The 23719-nt window shown below is 40.4% G+C and overlaps 1 protein-coding gene across 2 annotated transcripts; it reads left to right on the forward strand.

Annotated features, from left to right (window-relative positions):
• Window positions 1-22606, forward strand: DBX2 (developing brain homeobox 2). 2 transcript variants are annotated; one of them, XM_074825458.1, is made up of 4 exons: window positions 1-666; window positions 13406-13501; window positions 18151-18338; window positions 20763-22606. In XM_074825458.1, the coding sequence occupies exons 1-4, from the start codon at window positions 330-332 to the stop codon at window positions 21081-21083; spliced, it is 942 nt and encodes a 313-aa protein (XP_074681559.1). In that variant the 5' UTR covers window positions 1-329; the 3' UTR covers window positions 21084-22606. The 2 variants fall into 2 exon arrangements, with proteins under 2 accessions (XP_074681559.1, XP_074681560.1); XM_074825459.1 differs by having other exon boundaries at window positions 20781-22606.
• Window positions 22607-23719: the final 1113 nt, after the last annotated feature.

Here is a 23719-nt window from a genome sequence, read left to right on the forward strand (position 1 = left end):
CGGGGCCGCTCAGCTCCCCGCCCTACCCCCCTTCCCCCGGGGGTGGGGGCTGCTGGGCAAGGCGGCATTGTTGGCCGCGTCCATCACTCCCCGTCCCCGGCTGACATAATGAATGCGCTTGGACACACCTTCCAGCCCGGCGAAGAGGCGCGCCGCGTCTCCACGGACAGCCCCGCTGAGCTCTCCGCTCCGTTCCCCTCAGCCCTCGGGGAGGCGCCCCGCAAGCCCGCCCGGCCCCATAGCCCGGCGCCCCGTCCCAGCCCAGTGAGGGGCCGCGGCGGCCGGGCTGGGCTGGGTCGGGCCGGGCCGGGCGAGGGGGGGTAAACGCTATGCTGCCCAGCGCCCTGTACTGGGACCTGGTGGGCTCCTCGGCTCTCCTCAACCTGCCGGCGGCGCCGGGCTTCGGCAACCTGGGCAAAAGTTTCCTCATCGAGAACTTGCTGCGGGCCGGGGCGCCGCCGAGCCCTGCCCAGCTCCGTCCCCTCCCCGCCAGCCCCGTCCCCCTCAAGCTGTGCCCTGCGGCGGAACAAATCAGCCCCTCAGGGGGTCCCTACTCGACAAGATGGGCTTTTCAAGTGCTTAACCCCTCCGCGGCGGACGGCGGCCGCCTGCCAGCGCGGGCTCCGGCGGCAGAGAGAGGCGGCGTCTTCCCGCCGGCAGCCACAGGTGAGCGCCGGCCCCTTCCCGCGTCCCACCGCCGGCGAGGCGGCACAGAAGGGGCTTCGCGGGGGGACGGTGGCAGGGAGAGACGCGGCCGGTCCCCTCCCGGGGCCGCTCCGAGGAGCCTGGCGGCGGGACGCCGTGCCCCCCTCCCCGCGGCGGGGTGCTGCCGGCGAGGCTCCGGCGGAGGATCTCGCCCTGCCGCTGGCGATGGGAGCCCGAGGAGCGGGCGAGCGGCCGGCCGTGAGGGCAGCCGGGACGGCGGCTTTAAACTGCGCGGGCCGGCGCACCTGTGGGCGTCGTGAGTGCGGCAAAGCCCTGTGCTGGCAGGGACAAGTGCTTTTAACTGCCCTTAATCGCGGTGCTTTCAGCTCTGCTAGTTCTTCGCAGCCTGAAGGGACGGTAAAGGAGCTTCATCGCCAACAGGCGCCCGGGGAAGCTCAGAAATTCCTAGTTTTGGGAGAAAGACGAGCCGTCCCGTCCCCCTCGGTAGCGGTTGCAGCCCCTCCCCGAGTGCCCCGTCTTTGGGGGACAGCAAGGGGCAAAGGACCGGGCTCTTCCTACCAAAAGGAAACTTAATTCAAGCAAAGCAGACAATTTCCTGGAAGTTTTGACAAAATCGGGGGGGTGGGGGGGGGGAGCTTTAAAGCTGTGTAAAAGGTCTGTAATTAGCCATTCGGTCCGGTGTTAAAGTAAAAGCCAGCGCTTTACTGGGTGGTGAGAGATGTGCACTTGTGCCGGTTTGACCAGTTCTCGGGCGACCCAGCCTGCCCACGGTGTTGCTGTCGCGGGGGCTGGCTGCCACTTTCTATCGAACAGGCCCGCAGGAAGCTGTATCGTCGGGTTGGAAACAAATAGTTCTACAAAACGGGTTTTGCATCTTGAATGTGCCGATTTTCATGTAAATATATTTTGCCTGGGCATTAACGTTTTAAAGGATTTTTGGGAATGTGCACTTCTGTCAGTCGTGGAACTGATTGAAGTTGAATTCAAGTTAATTCATAAAGTTCGGTATTAGAGTCACCATGTATACTGTATTTTATCTTTCTGTTATATCAATTTATTTCAGTCTTGTGTTTTCAGAATTTTTTTTATACTAATTCAGTTTTAAATGTACTTAAAATGAAAATCAGACAAGCAGAATCATATTTATTGAAATAAGGCTTTAAGGTGTGAAACCAAAAGGCTCATTTTAGAAACAGAATTAATAACAGTAGTTTTCAAGCATAATCTTGCCTCAGTTAAATCCTACAAACTGTTCTGCAAATTCCAAACCAGTTTTTGATCCTTTAACATGATGTACTTTAACGGTAGACAGGAGAGAGTCAAAGAAGTGTGCATTAACATTTCTGACTATTCCAGACCTCAGCTACTGTGTTATCTTAAGCATATCAGTTGTTTAAACATATTTATTTTAACCAACTATAGGCCAGGCCAGGAAACGGGACGAGTATCATCTTTCTGAAATTAGGTGCATATCCTTCCCCCCCTGAAAAAGTCCTAGAGAAAATGCTACATTATGTGTACAGAGCACATGTAAAAGGGGAGATAGCAGATGCCCCAGCACTCAACGCTATAGGTGAACTTTTTCTAAGTATTACAGAAGTTCCTGAATGCCGCATTTTTCAAATGCTTGCTTCCAGGATTAGTTCTTTCTTTGTTTGGCCTACAGTGGTACTCGTGAATTTAGCAAAGTGTGGCCAGTCTGCCTAGTGATTTGGCGTCCGGTTCTATGTTTCTTCTGATCCCACAACTCCCAGGGATTTCAGAGGGAGCTTTGGGCAAAAGCACCAGGGTCTTATATTTGAGCACTGAGAAATACTAGGTTTTCTCGTGCATTATGCACTCAGAAAAAAAAGTCTTCTGCGAATGTAAAAGATGTACAACAAAGATGTATATATTCTGACAGGGGTCTGTTGATTCTGATCAGATTTACATGTCTTAAAGTGATGAGGGTCCTTAGGTGTCTGAACTTTAATAAATGCAAATTAGATTGGGACTGTTCTGCTGAGCCAGATTTTGTGGTTTCTAAGGAGTCTCTTCTCTCTAGATGTACGCTGGGGGAACCATTCAGACTGGACACTTGCATTTGTGAGTACAGCTGGGGTGGTCAAGCTGTGTGTTATGTTTCTTGTTTATGCAGTGATAGGGCAAAAGTGTTTTGTCAGAATAAGAATTTTAGCCTTCAGGGACTAGTGAAGGTATTTTAAAGAAGGAATTTGTACTAGGTAGGGTATTTTAATTTACTGATTTTTGTGAGTTTTCACTGATTTTGTAAGTTTTTTGAGGAATAAACTGTTTCCTACTTGGAGACCCCAAATCACATGACATTTTGGAAAATCTTGGTCTAAGTCTTTAATAAGACATGATAAAGCATGATAAAACATGATAAAGCAATAGTTTTTTTTAATCTTTCCGAACTAGCAAGTGGTTTATAGATCATGCAGGGATTAACAGTGCTTTAAAAAACTAGTTTGACATAATCCAGGGGTTTTAAAATTAAAAAAAAAAAAAGCTATAGAAAAGAGAATTGAAAAAATATCAGAATTTTTGGAATCAGTAATCAGTATTGCTCATGTAGTCCCAAATTCTGGTGAGGTCACCAAAAGTTCTCAGAAAGGAAGGAATATAAAATCACACCAGGGACTGAACTGAGTAAGCTGACCCTTTTTACATTTCCAAAACCGACATGTATCCACAACACCTACCAAGGAAAGACATGAAGAAAGTACTCCATTTTAGGGTAACTTTTAACACATCATAAAAGTGCTAAAAAATTAAAATCCTGTATTCTTTCTGTAAACTGGGAAACTCTTATCCATGACGGCAAAGGAGACCGGGTGGGATGGCACTCTTGGTCTGTTCTGTCTGATCATGGTAGCTTTTCCCTTTGTAAGTCCTCAGCAGCAGAGTTTTATCAGCAAGTTTCCAGTCCCATAATTTATAGGTTTCAAAGGATTTAGTTAGACCATTTCAAGTGCTTATCTGCATGTGTATTTTGAGTTCTTCTCCAAAATTACCCTAAATGGAAAACTGGATAAGTACTTAGAGTCACATCCTAGATATATCAGCTAATGAGTGGGCTTGAAATAAATACCTTTATGTTGTCTGTAAAATATTAAAATAATCCCTTTTCATCATTACACCAGTTTTTAAAAGTTAAATGTAATCAAATTATACATTTTTAAAATTAATTTAGCTTATCTTGACTTAAGAGTACAACCGCATGAACAAGCAGTGTGTTACATAAAACTTAAGAAGGAAAAGCAGAAGGAGCATTATTGCTATATGATAAATACACTTGCCTTCTGCAATAGTATGCCAGTTTATGCCAGCTTGAGATTCCCACAGGCTTTTTTGCACCTTACTCTGAAGCCCCAGTGCTGACGATGGAACACTGAACTGGGTGCACCACCTTCAGCAGGCGTGGTAAGCGCTGGGTTTCTGTTTCACTGAACTAACCTGTGCGTTATGGGCCTGATTCTTCTTTTTTAAGACCTTTTGCCTTGATAAAATAAATGCATAATGCTGTCTTCTGCTTTGTGAGAACTTTGCATACATTGTGTATTTGTAGCCCTGACTAGCTAAAGCAGTGCAGAATCTGGTTCTGCTTTTTAAACACTGGATGCCCAGACTGTGTTCTACCTGGCTAAAAACTTTAAAATGTGTTCTTGTAAAGCAGCATTTCCCAGTGAAACGTATTACAGCTATGCAGCTTATACTCGTGCTGCCACTTAAAGGGTAAAGGAAACTCCAGATAAAAGTTCTGAGCAAACTAATGGACTCTTAAGTGTGGAGGAAGCAAGCGCTCAATTTCTGCTCGCTAATCTGGGATTTGGTCCCTCCTTGTACTCCAGTCCTATCCTTATCTTTTGGATAAATTAGAAGACTTGTCAGTTTTCCTCAGTGTTTTCTGACATAGGAATATTATCTGGAGGATGCTGAGATGCAGTCTGTTGTAGCACAGGTGCTTTAAAGAAGTCCACATCTTTCCTTGTGACTTGGTTTCCAAAAGTAATGACTGACACCAGGTCAGAGTGACCTGCTTGAGAAAAGTAAAGTTACTCTGCTACTGGAAATTGTTTTTTGAAAATCTCTGCTCTTCTCAGGTAATTTGCTCTGGAGAAGGATGACAGTAAGTGCTTTACAGTCTGAGTATGGTCATGAGTGGTATGACCATGAATATGGTCATATGTGGCAAGAATCTGGCTTTCTGCCTTAATCTTAGCATTTTGATAGATTAACAGAGAAGGGAAACTGAAAAGTGCAGTGAAACAGATAAACATAACAGTGAGATACATCCATTGCAAAACTTGCTGAAAAATTGAGTTTAGGGGATTTTTGCCTAAAGCATCAGAATACAATAGAGCAGAATAAAGTACAGTATATATAATACAAAAGAAAGCAGTTAGAACAAGTATATCATAAACATAAATTGGACTTAAGAGTAATAACCATCCATTCTGTGATATAGATGTAGCTTTTCTTTCTGTAACATTTGAGTACTTTACATTTTAATGCGTTTATCATCACAATATGCCAGCGAGATAGGAGAGATTTCTACTGTGTGGAGGAGGAGCTGGAGCAAAAAGAAGTCAGGTGATTTGCCCAAGGTAATACAGAAAACCAGCAGCACTGCAGGGAAATAAAATCAAGCTTTCCTCTGCAGGCTAACTCTTTGGACCAGTGTCAGTTTTTCCCCCCTCAGGTGATCACAGCAATTCTATCCTGCAACACTCTTATTTGAATCGATATACCTTATTGCCCATTTTTAGTAAAACCTCTTGTGTTTCTTTATGACAACCAGGAGATACTTTAATTACTGAAATTAAGTGATTTTTTTTCCTTCATTTTGGGCCCTCTCTTAGTGAATAAATGCTTATTAATTATTGATTTCGAACCCACTGGTAGCCAGTGTGTCCTCAAGCGACATGTAACACTAACTTTCAGTAAAATAAAAGGCAGGAAAGAGCCAAGTGTTTTATCTCAACTCCCTCTAGGCGTGCACTAGTCTATGGAAAGTGCTACCCTCACTGAGGCAACAAGCTGACTAACAAGTCTCAGGATTTTCCAGTTTTGCCGTGTTTTTTGGGGATAGAAAGTTTCTTTAGGATGAGGAGATCTATTTGGCATCTTTTCTTGTGCTCTGATTGCCAGGAGCACTGAGACACTTTTGTTGTTTTAAAAGTTTGTCTTTGGAGGCAGAGAAGTTTCTGTATGTATCAGAAATCACAGACTGTGTGCAGCATCTTTTCCTTCTTCCAGTTAACTTTGTGAGTCACTTAATAGAATCGGCTTGGGGTGCCCAGCATACCTTAAGAGTGGCTGCAAAATGGCTTTTAAAGGACAAATCTTTGTCCTCATTGTAAGGTTGCCAGAGCTAGACTAGTGCCAGCTACTCTCCAACCCAGCCACGAGTCTGGCAGTCTGGGCTCAGTGGGGAGTATGAGCATTGGCTGGACAGTGCTTTTGCCTCTGGCGACTCTTGCTGTGCCGTCTCTGAGAAAGGAAGAGGATCCTGAGTTTGGTCCTTAGTAAGATTTAAGCACTGGCAGAAGATCTCAGAGCGGCACTAGGAAGACAAGTGGTGGGGTTTGTAGAAAAGCAATTCACTGAGGGGAAACTATGGAATCAATCATGCTTACAGTTAGCAAGTTAACTTCTGTAAAATATATTTTGTACTGCAGAATGAGCTGGTCTTCTGAAATCTTGTAGTATATTCGTCATGTTTTTAGAAAATACATGAATGTGATAAAGATTAATCTCGTCAGGCAAGTCCTCTACTTGAGTGCAGATTTCAGGTTTCATTGTGCTGTGATTTTTTTTTTTTTTTTTTGCATTAACAAATTCCCATGGATTTTGGAAGGCAAGTTCTCTGTCTCCATTGTCCACCAAAGGTGTTATGCATTCTTGTATAATGCAGCTCTGCAAAATAACTCCTACTCTGATTTTTCTAAATGGTACTTTTGTGGTCAGTCATGACCCGTAGCAGAATTGGGAAGGTAATTTTTTCAAAATGAAAACAAGTGTGGGTATATAAAGCAGTAGGAGGCTGTTTCAGATGTCAGATATATAGACCCTGATCCTTATAAAGTTAGGCACCTAAATATTTTCAATAACCTGGGCTGTTTCTTTGAGGTGAGTATCATGTTGGAGAAGTGGCCTTTGCTTTTGCTGAAAAGCATATGAAAATTTCCCTTGCGAGGCTGCCTTTTTCTGAAGTTATAGCACATAATTCTCTTGAGGCATTTTGTATGTATGTTGAGAATTTTACCTCTTCCTGTTGGGCAATTAGATGTTGTTCATTAAGGTCCCCACCCCTGGAATCTTGTCCCTATGTGAGTATCTTGAATTTTAACTTGAAAAACTATTTCCTGGTACAAATGTAAAAAGACTCATGTGTTTAAAAAAAAATATTCAAAAAATGTTATTTTTTCGTTCTAACAATGTTGAGCTGATCTTGAGACTTTGTCTGGTTGGAGCTGGCAATAACACAACAAGACTGATCCGGGTAGGAAATCTTAGCTTATCAGTGCATACCACTGGAATATATGGTGCATTTTGGCCTATTGTAAGATTTTGAATTAGGTCTGCAACAATGAAAAACCAGTGAATTGTCCTCTTGCAGCATATGACCCTAACTTTGCCTTGCTTGAGGAAAAGATTTCTAAACTGGAATATGCTGAAAATCAAATAAAACAATTTTAGTGTATTTATGGCTGAATTTTAGAATTTAGCATTTCTTTATGGCTGTACAGATGATTGTATTGTTTTGATGTTACCTATGAAGGATAAGAGGAATGTCATAGTAATTCAGCTGTTTAATAAAAAATAGGTGTCTTGTATCATCTAGTTGTCTAAATACCTTGTCTAATCCATAGTCAGTACAGAGAGAAGCCTCCAGAGGATGACACAACTTATCTTCTTAGACGTCTATTTTAAGGTGATGAATCATTATATAGAGCTACTTATCTCTTCTCATTGACTGTGCAGGAGGCCCAGACAAGGAGCTTAGACAATGCACTGAACTTTTAGACAGAGAAGTGACAGTAATGCCCCTTTTGACAAGAACTGGTAAGCAGAAGGTGCTGAGGCACACTAGCATGTGGGCATCTTGAAGAACAAGGACAAAGCTGAAGACCAAGCTGGTAATCCACACCTTTCCAGATCCCCATCTTTCTTAATAGCAAGGCTGTGTACAAGGCATAGAGAGGGTGGAAGCCACTTTTACTGCTGACACCAGGAGACTCATGGAGTCTTTGGCAAATGGTGTGGGGTTTGGTTGTTGCTTTGGGTTGTCACAGAGGTGAAATCTGACCATATATTGTCACCAGCCTGAGGCACCCGTGTTTCCTCAGGCAGAGAAAAACAGGTACAGCAAATCATGCCCTAATAATAGAGTGTGTGAACAATGCCTCTGAAAATTGATGGTGATTCACATGATCTTAGCTAATCTGCAGCGTGTCTCTGTCAGCCACTGCATCACTATAGATGTAAGGAAATGATGATCATCATGCTGTTAGCATATTTCAAGCCCATTTTGGTGTGACAACTATGCTAATTTTTGAACCCCACCGAGACCCACCATAAAAGTGCAAGCCCACTTCTCACATCCACCTTTTGTGTAGGATTAAAAAATACATATTTAGAACTTCAAAACCCTTTCTGTGAATGCTTGCCAATATTTTAAAACTGATCTGTGTATGCTGCTTTGGTCTGCCCTTTTGGTTTGAGCATTCATGCAGTTGTGTTTTACCAGAATGAATGGGAAGTGAATAGACTGGGAGTGTAGGAAGGCCAGCTCTGAGAGATGCTGTACCACAGGCTCTTGCAGTAAGTTTTGCCAGGTCCATGTGGTGGTGACTGCCTTTGGTGGGATATAGCAGTGACTGTTGCTTCCTTCTCATGGCCAGGGGCTCCCCTTCAGCTGGCTGAAATGTTTTGGGGGTGCACAACTGCTGCTGGAACATTGCACTCTAAACACAGTAACTGCTGGGGACAGAGCCATGGTTTGTTGTGGGGCCCAGGGCCTGTGGTTCAGGAGCAGAAATGGTGCCATGTGGCTCAGCTGGACCACTAACCTGGCAGAGCTGCTGCTAGACTGTTTTCATGACATGCAACTTTTCTGCAGCTTTGCAAAAGCCTGCTTGAATCATTGCCAAGAATGGATGTAGCCAGGAAATTGCAGGTTACTTGTGGCAACTTCATGGTCACAAACTATCCAAGATTCTTGGATGAAATGGGATCATTTTACTGATAATACTTTTAATTTGCCTGCCAGGGCTGAAGCCTGGGCATCACTGTGGAAGGCAGTTCATGCGGATTTAGCAATACTTGGAGAATTAAAACGTTCATGCAGCTTGATGTCTGTCTGTTCCTTGTTAGATGGCTCTAGGCAGCGTTCTGAATCTTTCTTTGGAGGTGTTTCAGCTCTCTTCACAGATTTATACCACACTTTCATCAATTAGCTTTAAAAAAACCCCAACAAATTAACAGCATGTGCAGTGAAGGAGCCCTGTATGGCTAATACCGGAAGTTTAACATCAGTTCACTTTTCCTCAGTAGCCATTTTTCCTTCACCTCTTCCCCCTTTCCTGCTGGCTAATGGCCTACACTATTTCCTGAGTCATTTCACAGCACTAACATTAGGAAAAGCAAACAGTGTCTTTAATAATAAGCCATTTTAAAATTACATATGTGTTTTAACTGAATTGTACTTAGGAACCCTACCCTCAAAATGGTGGATAGTTAGAAGGAAAACTTCTGGTCTCACTGTTGACATGACTTTTTAGTATGGGAGGGCTTTTGAATTTAGAATATCTTCAGAGTTGGCAGTATATTTAAAAATATAGGTATCTGAACTAATCTCTGAGTTTTAGCACTAGATGAGCTTGAGGTCCATTTGCATGTTTAGTATCATTTTATTGTCTGTAAAATGCTTTTTATTCTCAAAGCTGAATGTAAATGAGCATTACTAACATTTTGCATGCAGCAACAGTGTCAAAAGAATTTATCTTTTGTGAAAAAATAAAAATCATTTTTTTATTTAATTTTAGATATTTCATCCTTTTATATTTATGACCCAATACATTTTCTTTTAAAGCATATAGTACAATTTTTGGAGTGCCAGAAGGCACTTATACCATACTCTAATATTTCATTTTCATTTCATTTTCATGCATCTGTGAAGCTAAACCTGTAAAGTCTGACTTGTGTTCCACACAATCTCAGTTTTTATGAAATGGGAATGCAAAGCAGAAAAAGAATTAAGTATCCTGAATACAAATTATTAGGATTTGGCCCCTGGTTAATGTGTACTCCACGTGGCTGGAAGCAACAGCTAATTTTTGATTACTGTGTACTTCATTCTGGCTGATAAATACCGAACTAATATTCTGACATTTCAGCAATTTTCAGCCTTATGTGAACAGCAAACAATGTTTGCTTCAGATGGCTTGACCAACAAATATTGGTGGAGTGACCATGATATTTGTGAACAGAAAATAGAAGCATAGGCAATGCTTTCTGTATATTGTCCTCAGCACTGATAGGTATTGTGTCATTCCTACAGGTACAATCACAATGTGAGTCTGAAATACAGTGTAAGTCTGAAATACATATACATTAAATATATCCTTTTTCTCTGAGCAATTTTCATTCTGTTAATGCAGTTTCATGCAGACAGTGGAAGCCATTTAATGCAGTGAACATTCTCTGTTGTTTCTGTCAAAGATAAAAAATATATTTGGATGTGTTAGGTTGAAGCATTAACATTTTTCTCTACATAGAGCTCCCAAGGTAGAGTTGACTATCCCTGTATTATGTCAGATTTTTTTACTGGTGTAACTCTGTGTAACTGGAACACATTGGTTTGAGTGCAACAGACATGACCTGGGGATGTGGTTTGGTATACTTAATGTAGAATTCGCTTGTGCATCAGTGTAGTTGAGCACATTAAAGAAGTTTATAAATGACATACGCATTGGCTATAGGCGTAGGGAGACATAATGCCATTGTTCATTCCACAGGATCTAGAATAAATCAGTCTTGAGAAGTGGTCTCAGGAACCACTTGGTTCAGAGCTATATGAGGATATCACCTGCATATTGTTTCTTAAGCAAATGTTCTGCCTTAAAGGGATATGCACCATGCAGGCAGAAAAGACAGCAATTGGTCGAGAGAGTTAAATAAAATGCCAAAGAAAGCCAGAAGCATGATTTCCATCAACTTGAGCAGAATTAGTGCCAAGATCTCTACTGTTTGCATTATGGTGCTGTGCTAGAGCATTAAGTCATTGCCAGCAATATCCGTGGAAATATGTGGCTTGTTTGGAGTTCCCTTAAGCAAAATGTCTCAAGTTTTGACCCTGATCCATCTCCTGACCTTTGTGCTGGCAGCTTGCTTGTTGAGAGATTTAGTGAATGGAGAAAACTTATCTTTTCCTATTCCTCTATCTTTATTTGCAGGAGCATGCTATCTGTCTGAAGCAATAGCTTATTCAATTCTGATTTACCCAAATATGTCCTGGCTGTATCACATATCATTATCAAAAAAGAGCAAGGAACTGTAGAGAATTAGGAAACAATAACAGGGAATATCAAGGACAGGCCAACACGTCTGACAAAAATCACGTGGCATGAATAAGGTGCTGGAGCAATGATTAAAGGGAATAGGGCGTTATGCAGCCAAGGAATATTTAAAACACGTGAAAAGGAAGGAAAAGAATTGAGTATGTCACTTTCTGTATACCAAGTTGTATTTTTAGCAGTGGAAAGTTTTACCTGATTGTGAGGGAAACTTGATAATGGCATGAGGAATATGGCTCCCAAGGAAGGGAGGAAAAGCTCTTCACCTGGGAGTTTGGAAACTGCAGCATATAAAAACATTAGCAGCAAGTAAAAGATATTGTCAAGAACAAGTTCTCATGTTCAGGAGGATGGCTGAAATTATCTGGCATATCTTTACCTTCTTCATCTCCTGTGCTTCTTCAGTTAGTTAAATCCTTTCCAATTTATACACCCTACTAGTTGCATGGAAGCCCCTTGCGTATGTAAGAAAGGTAATACTTGGCTGCACATTCTTGACTGTTCTAAGCTCCTTAGGACACAGTTCCACATTTGATGGTCTTGTGTGGAAGAGAAGCTTTAGAATACTACTGCCTGATGTAAATCATTCCTTTCTGTAAATGTTTTGCAAGCATACACCTCAAATGTAGGCAATTATTTCCTTTTGGAGTATATTTATATTTCATTAGAAACACCAGTGTCAATGAAAAGCTCTAGCAGTAAAATGTTTATCAACTTGTAATTACAGGTGAAATTTTCACTAAGGTTATATGAATTCAGATAAAAAATAGAGGTAAATATTTTAAAAATGTGTAGTTAGGCTTCTACAGCAGTAGGTTATTGCTTTGGAAGATCAGCAGATTTAACAGTCAGAAAACTTATTACGATGCCCTAATCGGAAACCTAATTTAGAGTGGTCTTTATTTTTAATTCCAGTTGAAAAACCTTTAAAAATTAACAACATGGCTTAGATACACTTATCTATTTATCTATCTTTCATCCTGTTCATTGATTTCTTTTTTTTTTTTAATCTAAGTATGCAGTTACTTTTTTTTTTTTTTTTTTAAATTAGGTTATTTCTAGAGATTTGGACAAACTATACAGGGTCTAGAGCCATTAAACCAAAACAGCAAAGCGACATAAACATTTTGATGCTGATCGCATTTTACAAGCGTACAGTTCTAGCCAGCATGATGTATCTATTTTCAAAAAGAAAAAATATTCCAAGTTTCATAGCTGAGTGCAAGCAGAAATTAAGAGGTAATAAAGATTAATGGAAAAGCCCATGAGCTTTATAGAAAAAACAAGCAGAAATTAAGAGGTAATAAAGATTAATGGAAAAGCCCATGAGCTTTATAGAAAAAAATTAAGGGATTATTAGATGATGAAGACTTTCTAAGATGTGGAAGCACTTTTTAGACATAACAGAGACTTTTGATTATTGATTCAAAGATTCTATAGAAATTTTATCAAATATCTAATTCTGTGGCTTAATTTTGCAATTTTTAATTGTATTAAGCAGACTCTTCTTCAGCAAGTGGTTTATTTAAATTTAAAGCACTTTCCCATCAAGAATGAGTTTACCGTCAGGATAGCAGAATCAGGCCCTGTAGTTAGTGCCTGTAGAGCTCAGCTGGATCATCTCACTGAATTTTATATAATCCATTCATCAAAGTTTCTTATTTATTGAATACCTTATTGGTTCATACTAATGACAGCATTGGAGTACAAGTGGAAGAGATAGGATTCACTTTAAGATTCTGTTTTTCTATGATATCATGCTTACTAGAGTTATTTAAAATAACTTTTTCCAATGCATTATACTCATTATTTCAACAATATATTATTGAAACAACATGTTCAATCCCAATATTTAGGCGAAAACTCCCGTATTTATAGCAATTACAGAATTAAATTTCAAATCTGCAGAGTTTCATTCTTATGATAAATATATTGAGAGTTTTGCATATTATAGTTAAGCTACACATGTAAAATAACTTTGCTAAATTAAAGAGTAATTACGTGGTTTATCATTGTTTGCCTTAAAAATATCACCATCTTGAAAAAAGGAAAAAAACCTTTTGGGGCAGGACTTTACACACTGTCTTTTTGGAGGACTGTTGTTGTGAATATCACCTAAGCTCAATGGCTAATCAATTAGATCTATGCTTTCTTTGCAGCTCTTTCCAAACACTTTTTTCTCCGAGCCCCGCCATTCTACTCAGCATGCTGTGGTGGGTCCTGTCAGCACCCTGCATCCCCCACTGCTTTTCCAAGTAAGTTTTTATGCTTCATCAGTAATGCTTGAGTTATTCTGTAAACCAAAGCAGCAGGATTTAATGTGTTCTGGAAAACTAATTGGTGATGCAATGGCAGCAGCTAATTCCTTAGTAAAATCACAGCAATCCTATTCAGAGGGTTTCCAAAGATTTATCAAACTTAAGTACACTGAGCAATTGTGAGAGGTTTCTAATGGCATTGAGACACCCAGACAGAGCTAACCTAGGAAAGCTCCTTGTTTTCAGTTTGCTAGAAAAGATTCTTTAAAATCAGTAACTCTTTTAAAAATCTGTGTCAGTAAACACTTGCAAATCAGAAAAGAAAAGAGCTGAAAGATCTTAAAATGAATGCTGCATTTTAATGTCTGTTAGGGATAAATTATGATTCAGGAAGCCCTAGCATTATTTAAATAAAACAGTCATTCTTGTTGTAGCAGTCAAATGCATGCACATGTTTAATTTGTTTTTCTTTTTTGATTATAATGTGAAAACCTGAAGAAGTAAGTTGAAGAGAAGTTTGACGGGTATACACTATACATTCAGGATTAAGACCTGGAACACACTTCCATTTAATCCAAATCTAAATTTAACCTTGATTGGGAAGTTTGCGTGCCATAGTGTAAGAATGGACCTTCATGATTTTATGTGTTTATTGGCTCAGGAATACAAATGGAAGAAAGATTTCCTCGTCTTTCAAAACGGAGAAAAAGCACAAATTGTGTGTCAAGTCCAAATGAAAATTGGAGTTTATGCGTGCTCTAGCATATACTTTTTTATCAAAGTTGCATTCAAACCCTTCCTGACTACGTGCATGTGTTTTATGAATGTTTCAGAAGGGCAGTTGCTAAGTTGAATGATTCTTGACAAGTGAGGCAGCAAATGCTGGCAGTTTAATGAGCTGCAAGTTTCTGAGCACCTCTTTAGGGGGCTGACACTTTCCCACAGAGCGTTTTACATGGCCCCAGCTCTCCCACAATGGCTGACAGCACCATGACCAATCACCACTTTCACTTTACTCATCCACACGCGACCTCGCCACAATTTTTCACTGTGCAGATGAACTTTAGGAACCATTTCACGTTGAAAAGGCCTGGGCAAGGGTCACTTGCCCTTTTGTATGACCATAAAGCAATACTCTATGTGCCAGTCTTTTCTCCTGTCTCACATTCCAAGAGATTTTCTGGACACCATTTAAAGCACTTGACTGAAAAATAAAGCAGTGAATGAAACTGACTTTTATAGACTCGTTCTAGCTCATCTTCCCATATAACCCTGTCTACCTGAAAAGGGATTTAGTGGATGAGCTGAGTGTATACAGGGACTTGCTGAATACATAGGCCCATTATCAACTGTGGGGATTGTTTATTAACCAGGACTGATACACTACTATTTTGGAAGTGACCTATTAATTGTCCATTTAACTAGAATGTATTGAATTCAAATGAAAAAATGGAAACCATGACTAAAGCTTTTACTTGCTCCTTCAAGGTGGTCTCTGCCATGAAGGCAAATGGAGATTGTTCCACAGATTAAGAGGACATTTATCACTATATATTAGGATACAAAGGAAAGACTTAAAAAAACCTAAAGCAAAGCAAAAATCAAACCAGCAACATAGGAAATAGTTGGTAACAGATTCACATTTATGTCAGCAGAACACTAAACCTTTTGATGCGTGTTCAGAGCAAGAGGCTGCAAACTGACTTATTTCATTTTGATGGAATTGTTGAAATGTATGAACAACTGTCTATCCATCCATACTGAAAAATCCTTTAACCCAGAACCCAAAATTTAGTTTTTGTGTGAGCAGTTGGAATGCATTTTGGAATATGGGGTGTTAAAAACATTCTCTAGTCTAGTCAGCTGGGGGGTGAGTTTCAAATTTTTTGACCCAGTGGCTGTTTGTTAATGCTTGTGAGCATTCTGCTCATCATTAAATTTTTAGTTAATCTTCTAAAATGAGTCACATACTGTACCTTAGAGTGTGTAGATTGTTCACTATTAAGTCAGTCTAATACAGGTGTTAAGTTGTACCCTAACATACTGCCTGTACGGGAATTAATTGGCACCTCAGAGCTCCAGCAGGAGGTTGTTTCTTTGCTGATTGACTGTTAACAATCAGCCAGGCAAGACAAATTTTAAGGGGTCACATAATCTGACGTCCTCTGTCCTTGGCTGACAACTCCATTGTGGGATGCAGGCCAGGAGACAAGGACCAACCCTGTTACGCCTCTTCCCTCGCTGGTGTCTCTTGTCCTGCGGTGGGGATGAGAGAAGGTACCAGCTCTTCTGCTGTCAGACTGTACCTTCCAGTAAACTTGAGAATGGCTGATGATTCATCAGAAACTCCTTGCAGACAACTTGGAAAAAGGTACCTAAATTCACCAAATTTGAGCAAGAAGGAGAGAAAATATGCTTGAAGAAGGGCCAGTATTTGCCCACAGCTTCGTGGGCAGGATGGAAGCTTGGGGTGGAGTTTGTGAGGGGCCTATGCACTCCTCGGAGAAATAAGAACCTGGCTTGCCCTTTGCAGAAACCTCCATTGTGGCATTTTGACTTTTGTTCTGCCGATAATTTATTTTGGTTTGGATGGAGTCTGACTGTGTCTCACTATGTAATAAGTATTAGGACAGTAACCAGTAGGTTATGATTTTTGTATCCAATCTCAGATATAATTTTGAAAATTGAAATACATCCATATAAATTCAGACTTACTTATACTGTAACATTTTAAATCATCATAATTACTTTATGTCACAGGCTGTTATGAGGGACAAATAGAAAGATGGGTTCTTAAAAGTGTAGAAAAATTCAAGAAAGGCATGTCTAGCAGAATGCAGTGGTCCCTAAATTAGTTATGTTTCACAGGGACAGTGTATTTTAGGGAAGGATCATTGTACACTTGCTCAGTTTCTTCTGATATTCTTCCTCTACTGGTCACAGCTAGAGGCAGGATACAGTGGTAATGTATGTAATATCAAATCAGTCACACATGCACCACAAAAGTATTTAGTGAACTTTGCAAGACATGCACATATGCACTTCAGTTTCTCATCATTATACATACACAGTTCTACAATATCCTCTGTATATGTATGTTTGTTTCTCTGTGGGTGTTTAAAGATACGCATGCCCATGTGTATATACGTATAATATACAGAAGTTGAAATGTGGTGTAGCCCCAAGGAACAGTTTGTGGAAGCTGTATCTGGATTTAATTAGTACTTTCAAGAGCCTAATATCTATTGAACAAATGTGTTTAATCCCCCCGCCCCCTGTTACAGCTGACTAGAATAGACACTTTTTAATGAAAAAATGTGCAATCTTCTAGAGAATCTTCTTTACATGGGGAGTTTGCCATTGGCTTCGATATGAAAATGAGCAGATCCTTAATAGAAATTGAACAGCAGCACACCTTTACAGCTGCTCAAACTATAAACTAGGATGGCAATCTTGGCCCATGTACATGGTAAGGTGGACAAGAGGAGGACAGCTTTAGAGTCTGAATTGTGCTTGATACAAACCAAAGCCACCTTTGTGGCTGCCCTCCTACAGAAAGATCGTAGGTATCAGTGGCTATTGAGCCATGACACAGGTTTCTGAGTTCAAGTGCAGCTCTTTCCTGACCTGCTTGCACCTGCCCCATGCAATTATCACATCCAGTGCTTGGTGACAGGCCCTATTCAACTGGCCTCTGGTATTGCTCCCTGGGTGAGCATTTGGGGAAGCTAGGAGTGCTGGAGGCATACCAAACCTCACCAGGGACTGCTCCCTGTACACCACCTCCTAGGGGAGAGTGATCATGGGAAAGCACTATGGCTTTAGGCTTTATTGGGTGTGAGGAAGGCAAGAGATTATCTGGATTTGGGGTTTCTGTGCTCTTTGTGAGGCCAATGAAGGGACAATGCGAACACTTCTACTTCTCCACTGCAGCTCTGTCCCCCAGCTTTGAGGCTGTTTTCCAGGGTTGGGTTCCCTCTAGGCATGATTCAAGGGGAATGTGATTGGACTCATTGAAAATTGCCCTCCCAAGACTTGCTACGAGATGTCAAAGGATTAGAAGCCAGGTTGAAAGGAGTAAGTCCAAGTACTCCTCAAATCCTCTAATAAAGAAATTGCTGTGGTTTCCAGAATAAGTAAGTGAATGGCCAGGGATTTTTCTGAGAAACAGTTCACTCTGAAAGCCTTTCATTAGTAAACAAAAGTAAAGAAAGCCTGTTTAGTTTCTTAGAATCAGTATTACAGACCACTTTTATCTGGTTCTACATTTCACACAAAGAGAAAATAACTCCTAGAAAACTTACTGCAGTTTACTCAGTGATGATGACAGTTAAAGGAAAGTGGAGAAGTTTCTCCCTGACTATATTTGAATTTTGTAGTAGCATGGGCCCTGTGTTAGTGTTCCTCTATGAACTCATCTGATTTACTTTTTACCATGTCAAGGAGAGACTCTTGATCACTGACAACACCTCTAGATCCAAGTGAGGATTTAGTCCTTAATGAACATGACTGAAGTATTACAACACACTTACAACACCAACAAATCAAAAGTGGCACAGTAGTCTGCTAGCATTATAATGAACAGCACTTAATATTTTTCTGGTATGTGTTAGATATTATGTGAAACTCTCATCCATTTCTACTAGGAGAGGAAAGTGTGCTGCCTCTTCTGACCCAGGAGTCTAACTCCAAAGCCCGGAGAGGTATATTAAGAAGAGCTGTCTTTTCCGAAGACCAGAGGAAAGCTTTGGAGAAAACATTTCAGAAGCAGAAGTATATTAGTAAAACAGACAGGAAGAAACTGGCCATTAACCTGGGTCTAAAGGAGTCGCAGGTAAGGAATGACAGAACATCTGTGACTTTCTGTCTTTTTGAGGAAAAAAATCTTTAAAATGGCTTTGAAGGAGGAAAATTGAACAGCACAGGGGCAGCCCTGAGCTTCTTCACTGAGCAAAGACCTCAGTATATCAATGGCAGTTTTAACCAACAAATGTTTGAAGAGCTTCCTGGTTTATTTCCTAAAGGTGTATATTCAAAAGTTGATTGCTCCATTTTCACACAAAGTGGGAGAAACACAACCTCTGCATTTCATTTCCAACTCCCATTTTGCTGTCTGACAGAGCTCCCTCGGGAGCTTTGGGGTAGGGAGCTATGCTCCATCTCACTGCCTGATAGGCAGTGATCCAGGCAGAAAACAGCAGAGCATAGAGCCCTCCTGCATTCCTCTGCGCACCATTTGCACTTGCAGATGAACAACTAGTGACAGTGCAATCAACAGCACCTGGTCTGAAACCGTTCTGCCCCAAGAGACAGGCAACCATCCTTACAGAAAGCTTAACTGCACAAGGAAAGAGATGCTCAGAGCTGAGAGAAACTGTAGAAGGAAAATTTTGCAGGGTGACCTTCTAAAATGCTCCCACTTTACTTAACAATTCACATTTCATGGCATTTTTCACCTGAGTCTGAGTTGGCCTACTGCAGGACTTCAGAGTTTAGCTGAGAGTCTAATAGCTCCAGTGAGCTGTTCTAACTGAACAAGCAGGTTAATGGTGGTGCTGAGTGGCAGTAGCCAGATCTCAGGGGCCTGACCTAGCTGCAGATAAAAACAAAGGAAAAATGCCTGGCTTGAAAAGCACAAAACCTGAAAGATACTGGAAAAAATGTTTGTGATGGCATGTAACAGCAGAAAATGAACATGGTAGCCGCTGGCAGGTGGGATTCTGAAGGTGTCAGAGTAGATGCGGATCTCTGGAGTACAGCTGAAAGAGTGAGAGAGTGAAAGTACAATTTTATTTCTTTGCATGCAGCAAGAGTGAAAGTGCTTAAGATAGGTATGGCAGAAGCTGTCCAAGGGTCAGAAAAGCCTGGGTATGGTGATGGGAACTCTCATCAGCTTTATCTTTGGAGATTATCAGAACTTGATAAGGCCCTCAGCAATTTGGTCTAACTTTGCAGTTGGCTCCACTTTGTGCAGGAGGTTAGATCTTGTGGTCTGTAGTGGTTCCTTGCAACCTGACTGACTCTGACTCCATCGCAAGCACGGCAACTATAAACAGAAGAAGAAGCAGAGTGTGGTTCTTTTCAGTGTGATGAACAGAGCTGTAATCTCTGCAGGATAAACTATTTCAATGAAAACGTGCAATTGCACTCACCAGTGTGCTGTGTAAAAATTTCCCAATATGCAGTCAAATTTCCAATACTACAGTTGTCTCCTTGAGTTTTTCTTCTGCGTTCTTGATATTCAAGAGAGTCTGGGGGGGTAGAAAATAATGGAATGACACATAGATATCAACTACCACTACAGGAAAATAATTTCATTATAATGATAGACCAGATGATATCAATGTTTTGGGGTTTTTTTTCCTCACGAGAGGAAGAGCAGTTGCCATGAAGGTTACTTCAATTTTCTGACCAGTTGTGCTGGAGGAACAGCACCTGCCATCTAAGGCATTGATTCTCAAACCTTTGAAAGCATATCCCCTTTGTCTTCATGTTAAGTATCTGAATACTAGAATTAATGCAAATATTTAAGAGAAAATAGAACACAATCTGAATAATTTGATCCCCCCACCATTTCTTCTCTTTATGTAAAACCAGTTCCTAGATGTATATTTCCCCAAGCTTTTACCAGCATTTCATAAATATCTTTGAACGCTCATGATCAAGCTTTGCAACTTGAGGTTTTTGAAAAATGGGTTTTGTCTCAAAAGCACATGGATTCTAGGCAATCCTGGAAAACTGTAGTCAGGCAGACAAAATGTCTTTAAATCCTCACTACTATGTCATATGTAATAACACATTTTTTGAAGTTGTGTGGCCAAGCTGTTTTTAGCTATGCTTGTGAATAGGACATAGTTCTTAGACCCTCTTTTAAATAGAAGGCTTCACATTGCCAGTAATACCTCACTTAGTTTTGTTAATGACAATGCTAATTTAGTCTGAGAATCCTTTTCTGTCTAGAAGGATGTTGCTATAGGAAATTGCTCTATCCCTAGCCACTGAGCTGTCCTTTTTTTCCATTCTAAGCCAAATAATCACCTGTTTGAGATGGTGAAAGTCAAGGAGAGTATTTGGCCCAGCTGTAGCAAATAGTGGTGGGAAAATCCTCAGATAATGTCAATTAGTCGCCTTTACTGGATCTACTACAACAATGAATAAGGAAGGAATATGAAACTAACGGGATGGAAAGAAAAAAAATCTTGTTAGGGCAAAGTTGTTTAAAGAAAAGAATGATAAACTTTCATTAACTTGCAAACAGGTGAAAATTTGGTTTCAGAATCGAAGGATGAAATGGCGAAACTCCAAAGAAAAAGAAGTGCTTTCGAACAGATGCCTCCAAGAAGAAGGTCTTCAGGAGAACTACCTCTCACGATCCACCATGAATTTTACCTCCCCATGCCCATCTGTGTGGGAAGTGTCTCAGGAGCAGGCAAGTCCAAGGTGGAGGGAGAATTCTCCAGGAAATTCTGAAAGACTGACTAGTACACAACCACCTCCAAGAGCAAATTCATCACAGAGTCCGCTGTATTTGTATCCTGACCAAGATACTGCAAATAAGGCAGTTACATCATCAGCCTAAGGAAATAGGGGCAGTTTGTAAATTGAGTGGAAAGCACAGGCTTCAAATGAGCAGTCTTCTAAGACTAACAGTATTTGGACGTTGTAAAGCTAACTAGTTTATGCCTCATAAATTTGCTAAAGTCTAACACCATTAAAATGACAAACAACTAATGATTTAAGAAGTATTCTTCAATACTCTCTTTTCTTGTGTCTTTTCCAGTCTTGTACTGACCTTAAAAGTGAAATAGGAACTGATGGTAAGTAAAATGGAGTGAAGAGCATGAAGCTGAAGTTGTGCTCTGATTTATACATCTGCACTGTGTGTGATATTCATTAAAAACACACTGATAGAGAATCACTTTTACCTCTCATTGCGGTCAGACCAATTAATTTCTTTTGTGCATGAGATAAGAATAACCGTGTTTCCCTCAAGACAGTAAGTTGCTTTGGGTTCTTTTTGAAATTCATTAAATGATGCAATATGTTCATATTAGACAAACATAAGCATTTTTAGTGTGTTTTCTCCATCTGTCCTCACCTATGTCAGTATTCAGTTAGTTTTAAATAGTGTGGTCACAGGTCAGCTGATAACCTTGGTAAAGTATGCAATACTAAAAGACAACCAACCAACCCTATAAAATACTCTGTGTTTAAATCACTTTGATGTGAATGCGTACTGGGAAACGCAACTCACTAACTCCTGTATTTTCTCCTGTGGATGAGCCTTCCAGCATTCTTAACTCTGAATTTCAGTGGCTTTTGTCAGACTGTTAGTGCAATCTCATGTAATCTCTTCTGTATTTCAAAACTGTAACAGCAATATGCAGAATTGTAGCCCAAATGCACTAAGCAACAGAACTATAATTGGAAAAACTGCCACTACAGCCATCTCAGAGAAGTACTTAAGGAGATGGCGTACTGTGGTAGCCTTATTCCTGACTTATCCTATTTAAACTGGTGCCAATAAGTACACATTAGCATATGTCTGTATCAAAGACAGGACAGTATTCTGTGTAGTACAAGTAGCCTCAAATAATATTAAAACTGCTTTACTTAAAATTATTTGCTTGCTTCATCCACTTTAAGGAAATCTCTATGGATTTAAGTATCATTTTTTGTTTATTTGCAAGGCTTTGTATTCAAAATGGGATCAGAACTGTTTTTTCTTTATCATACATTTAAAAATGCATTTGCTGAGAAGAAAGACTAAAGGTATTTTGTTACAGGCAAAACCTTTTGGAGAACATTATGGTGTTATAGGGACTATTAAATTTCTGGCAGATTCATATATTTTATAGTCAAAAGAGATGATGATGATAACCTAGTCTGGCTTTGCTCATCATGCATGCCATGAATGTTTCTAATTATTCTTGCCTTGAGCTCCAAAGCTTTTTGAACTGCATTGTACATCTTTCCAAAAGCTGCACAATTGTTACTTAAAGTTTTACTTTTTGGTGGTTGATCTACTATTCCCCTGGTTACATTGCATTACGCGGGACATGAAGTTTAGATACATTTGCAACTAAAAAACTCGAGATTGCAGTGATGAATCTCGTATCATAAACTTTGCTCATATCAGGTGAGTTTTGTATCCCACCTTGTGCATATCCTGCCTTCTATGTCGTCAACTGTGCAGTCCTAGTCTTGCACTATATGTCATTCTCTGCATGTGATTTCCTATGCTTGTTTTAGAGAAAAAAGAAATTACAGAAAAATTAAGAAGTCATCTTTTCCTGTGGTTACAAACCCTCGTTAGCATGAGCTGCCTGGATACCTACCCTCAGAAGGCACTTGAACATATTTAGTATGCCATGTGTTATATGCTGTTCAGTAATGTGAGAAGTTTATTCCTATCTTTCAATTGATATTCCAGAACCAACTCATATTCTGCCTAAAACCTTTAGAGATGGACAGACAGATTGCATACACATGGGGATGAACTTACCATCCAATTGTCCTGCTGAAGTCATAGTCCTGCCCTGTTTGACTAACTTCTACTTGAAGGACCAGTAAGTGTTGGTGACCCAGATTCTTCTGAAATGGCATTTGCTAGTGTCTGCCTACAATGAAAGGCATGCAGGTATTTCCAGATTACCATCAAATGATCAAGTGGAGGTACATGTGCATGGGGGTATTCATAAGTGCTTCCTTTTTTGGAGGAAATTGGTGTATGGTGGGGGTGATTGGGGTTTTCCCATCTCACCTTTCAGGGAAGGAGAGTCTTCACAGCTGCTCATATTCTTTTACTGCAAGTCAATAGAGCATCCGTGTTAGAAGAAACACTTCTGGAGAGTAGATATGGGATTCAGAGTGCTCCCTGGGAAATTCTTGCAGTTGATGGTGTTGCAAGCACCGAATGTGAACTGCTGTCAAAACTCTGAGCTGATGTACTAAACAGAATACATCTGAAGGATGTCTCATTGAGGCAAAGATCAAGCAAGGCTCACAGCAGACTTGGTTTCACAGTTATAATGTTATATGTGTTTAAATTGAGCAAGTTCTGGTTTCACTGTAGCCTACTAAAACTTACACCATTTCACGGCCCTCCAAATCTCTTAACACCTCCTACCAGTACTCTTATTCCACAGCTTAGAATAAAGTTTCAGTGTGCCAGATAAAACATTATTTACTTGAAAATGCTGATCAAGCTTTCTT

This window comes from Strix aluco, chromosome 5 (genome assembly GCF_031877795.1).
Source record: "Strix aluco isolate bStrAlu1 chromosome 5, bStrAlu1.hap1, whole genome shotgun sequence".
NCBI lineage: Eukaryota > Metazoa > Chordata > Aves > Strigiformes > Strigidae > Strix > Strix aluco.

Coding starts and splice junctions, on each gene's coding strand:
- DBX2 (XM_074825458.1), top strand. CDS start 330: ATGCTGCCCAGCGCCCTGTACTGGGACCTGGTGGGCTCCTCGGCTCTC. Junction 667..13,405: donor CTTCCCGCCGGCAGCCACAG/GTGAGCGCCGGC, acceptor CTTTCTTTGCAG/CTCTTTCCAAACACTTTTTT. Junction 18,339..20,762: donor TGGGTCTAAAGGAGTCGCAG/GTAAGGAATGAC, acceptor ACTTGCAAACAG/GTGAAAATTTGGTTTCAGAA.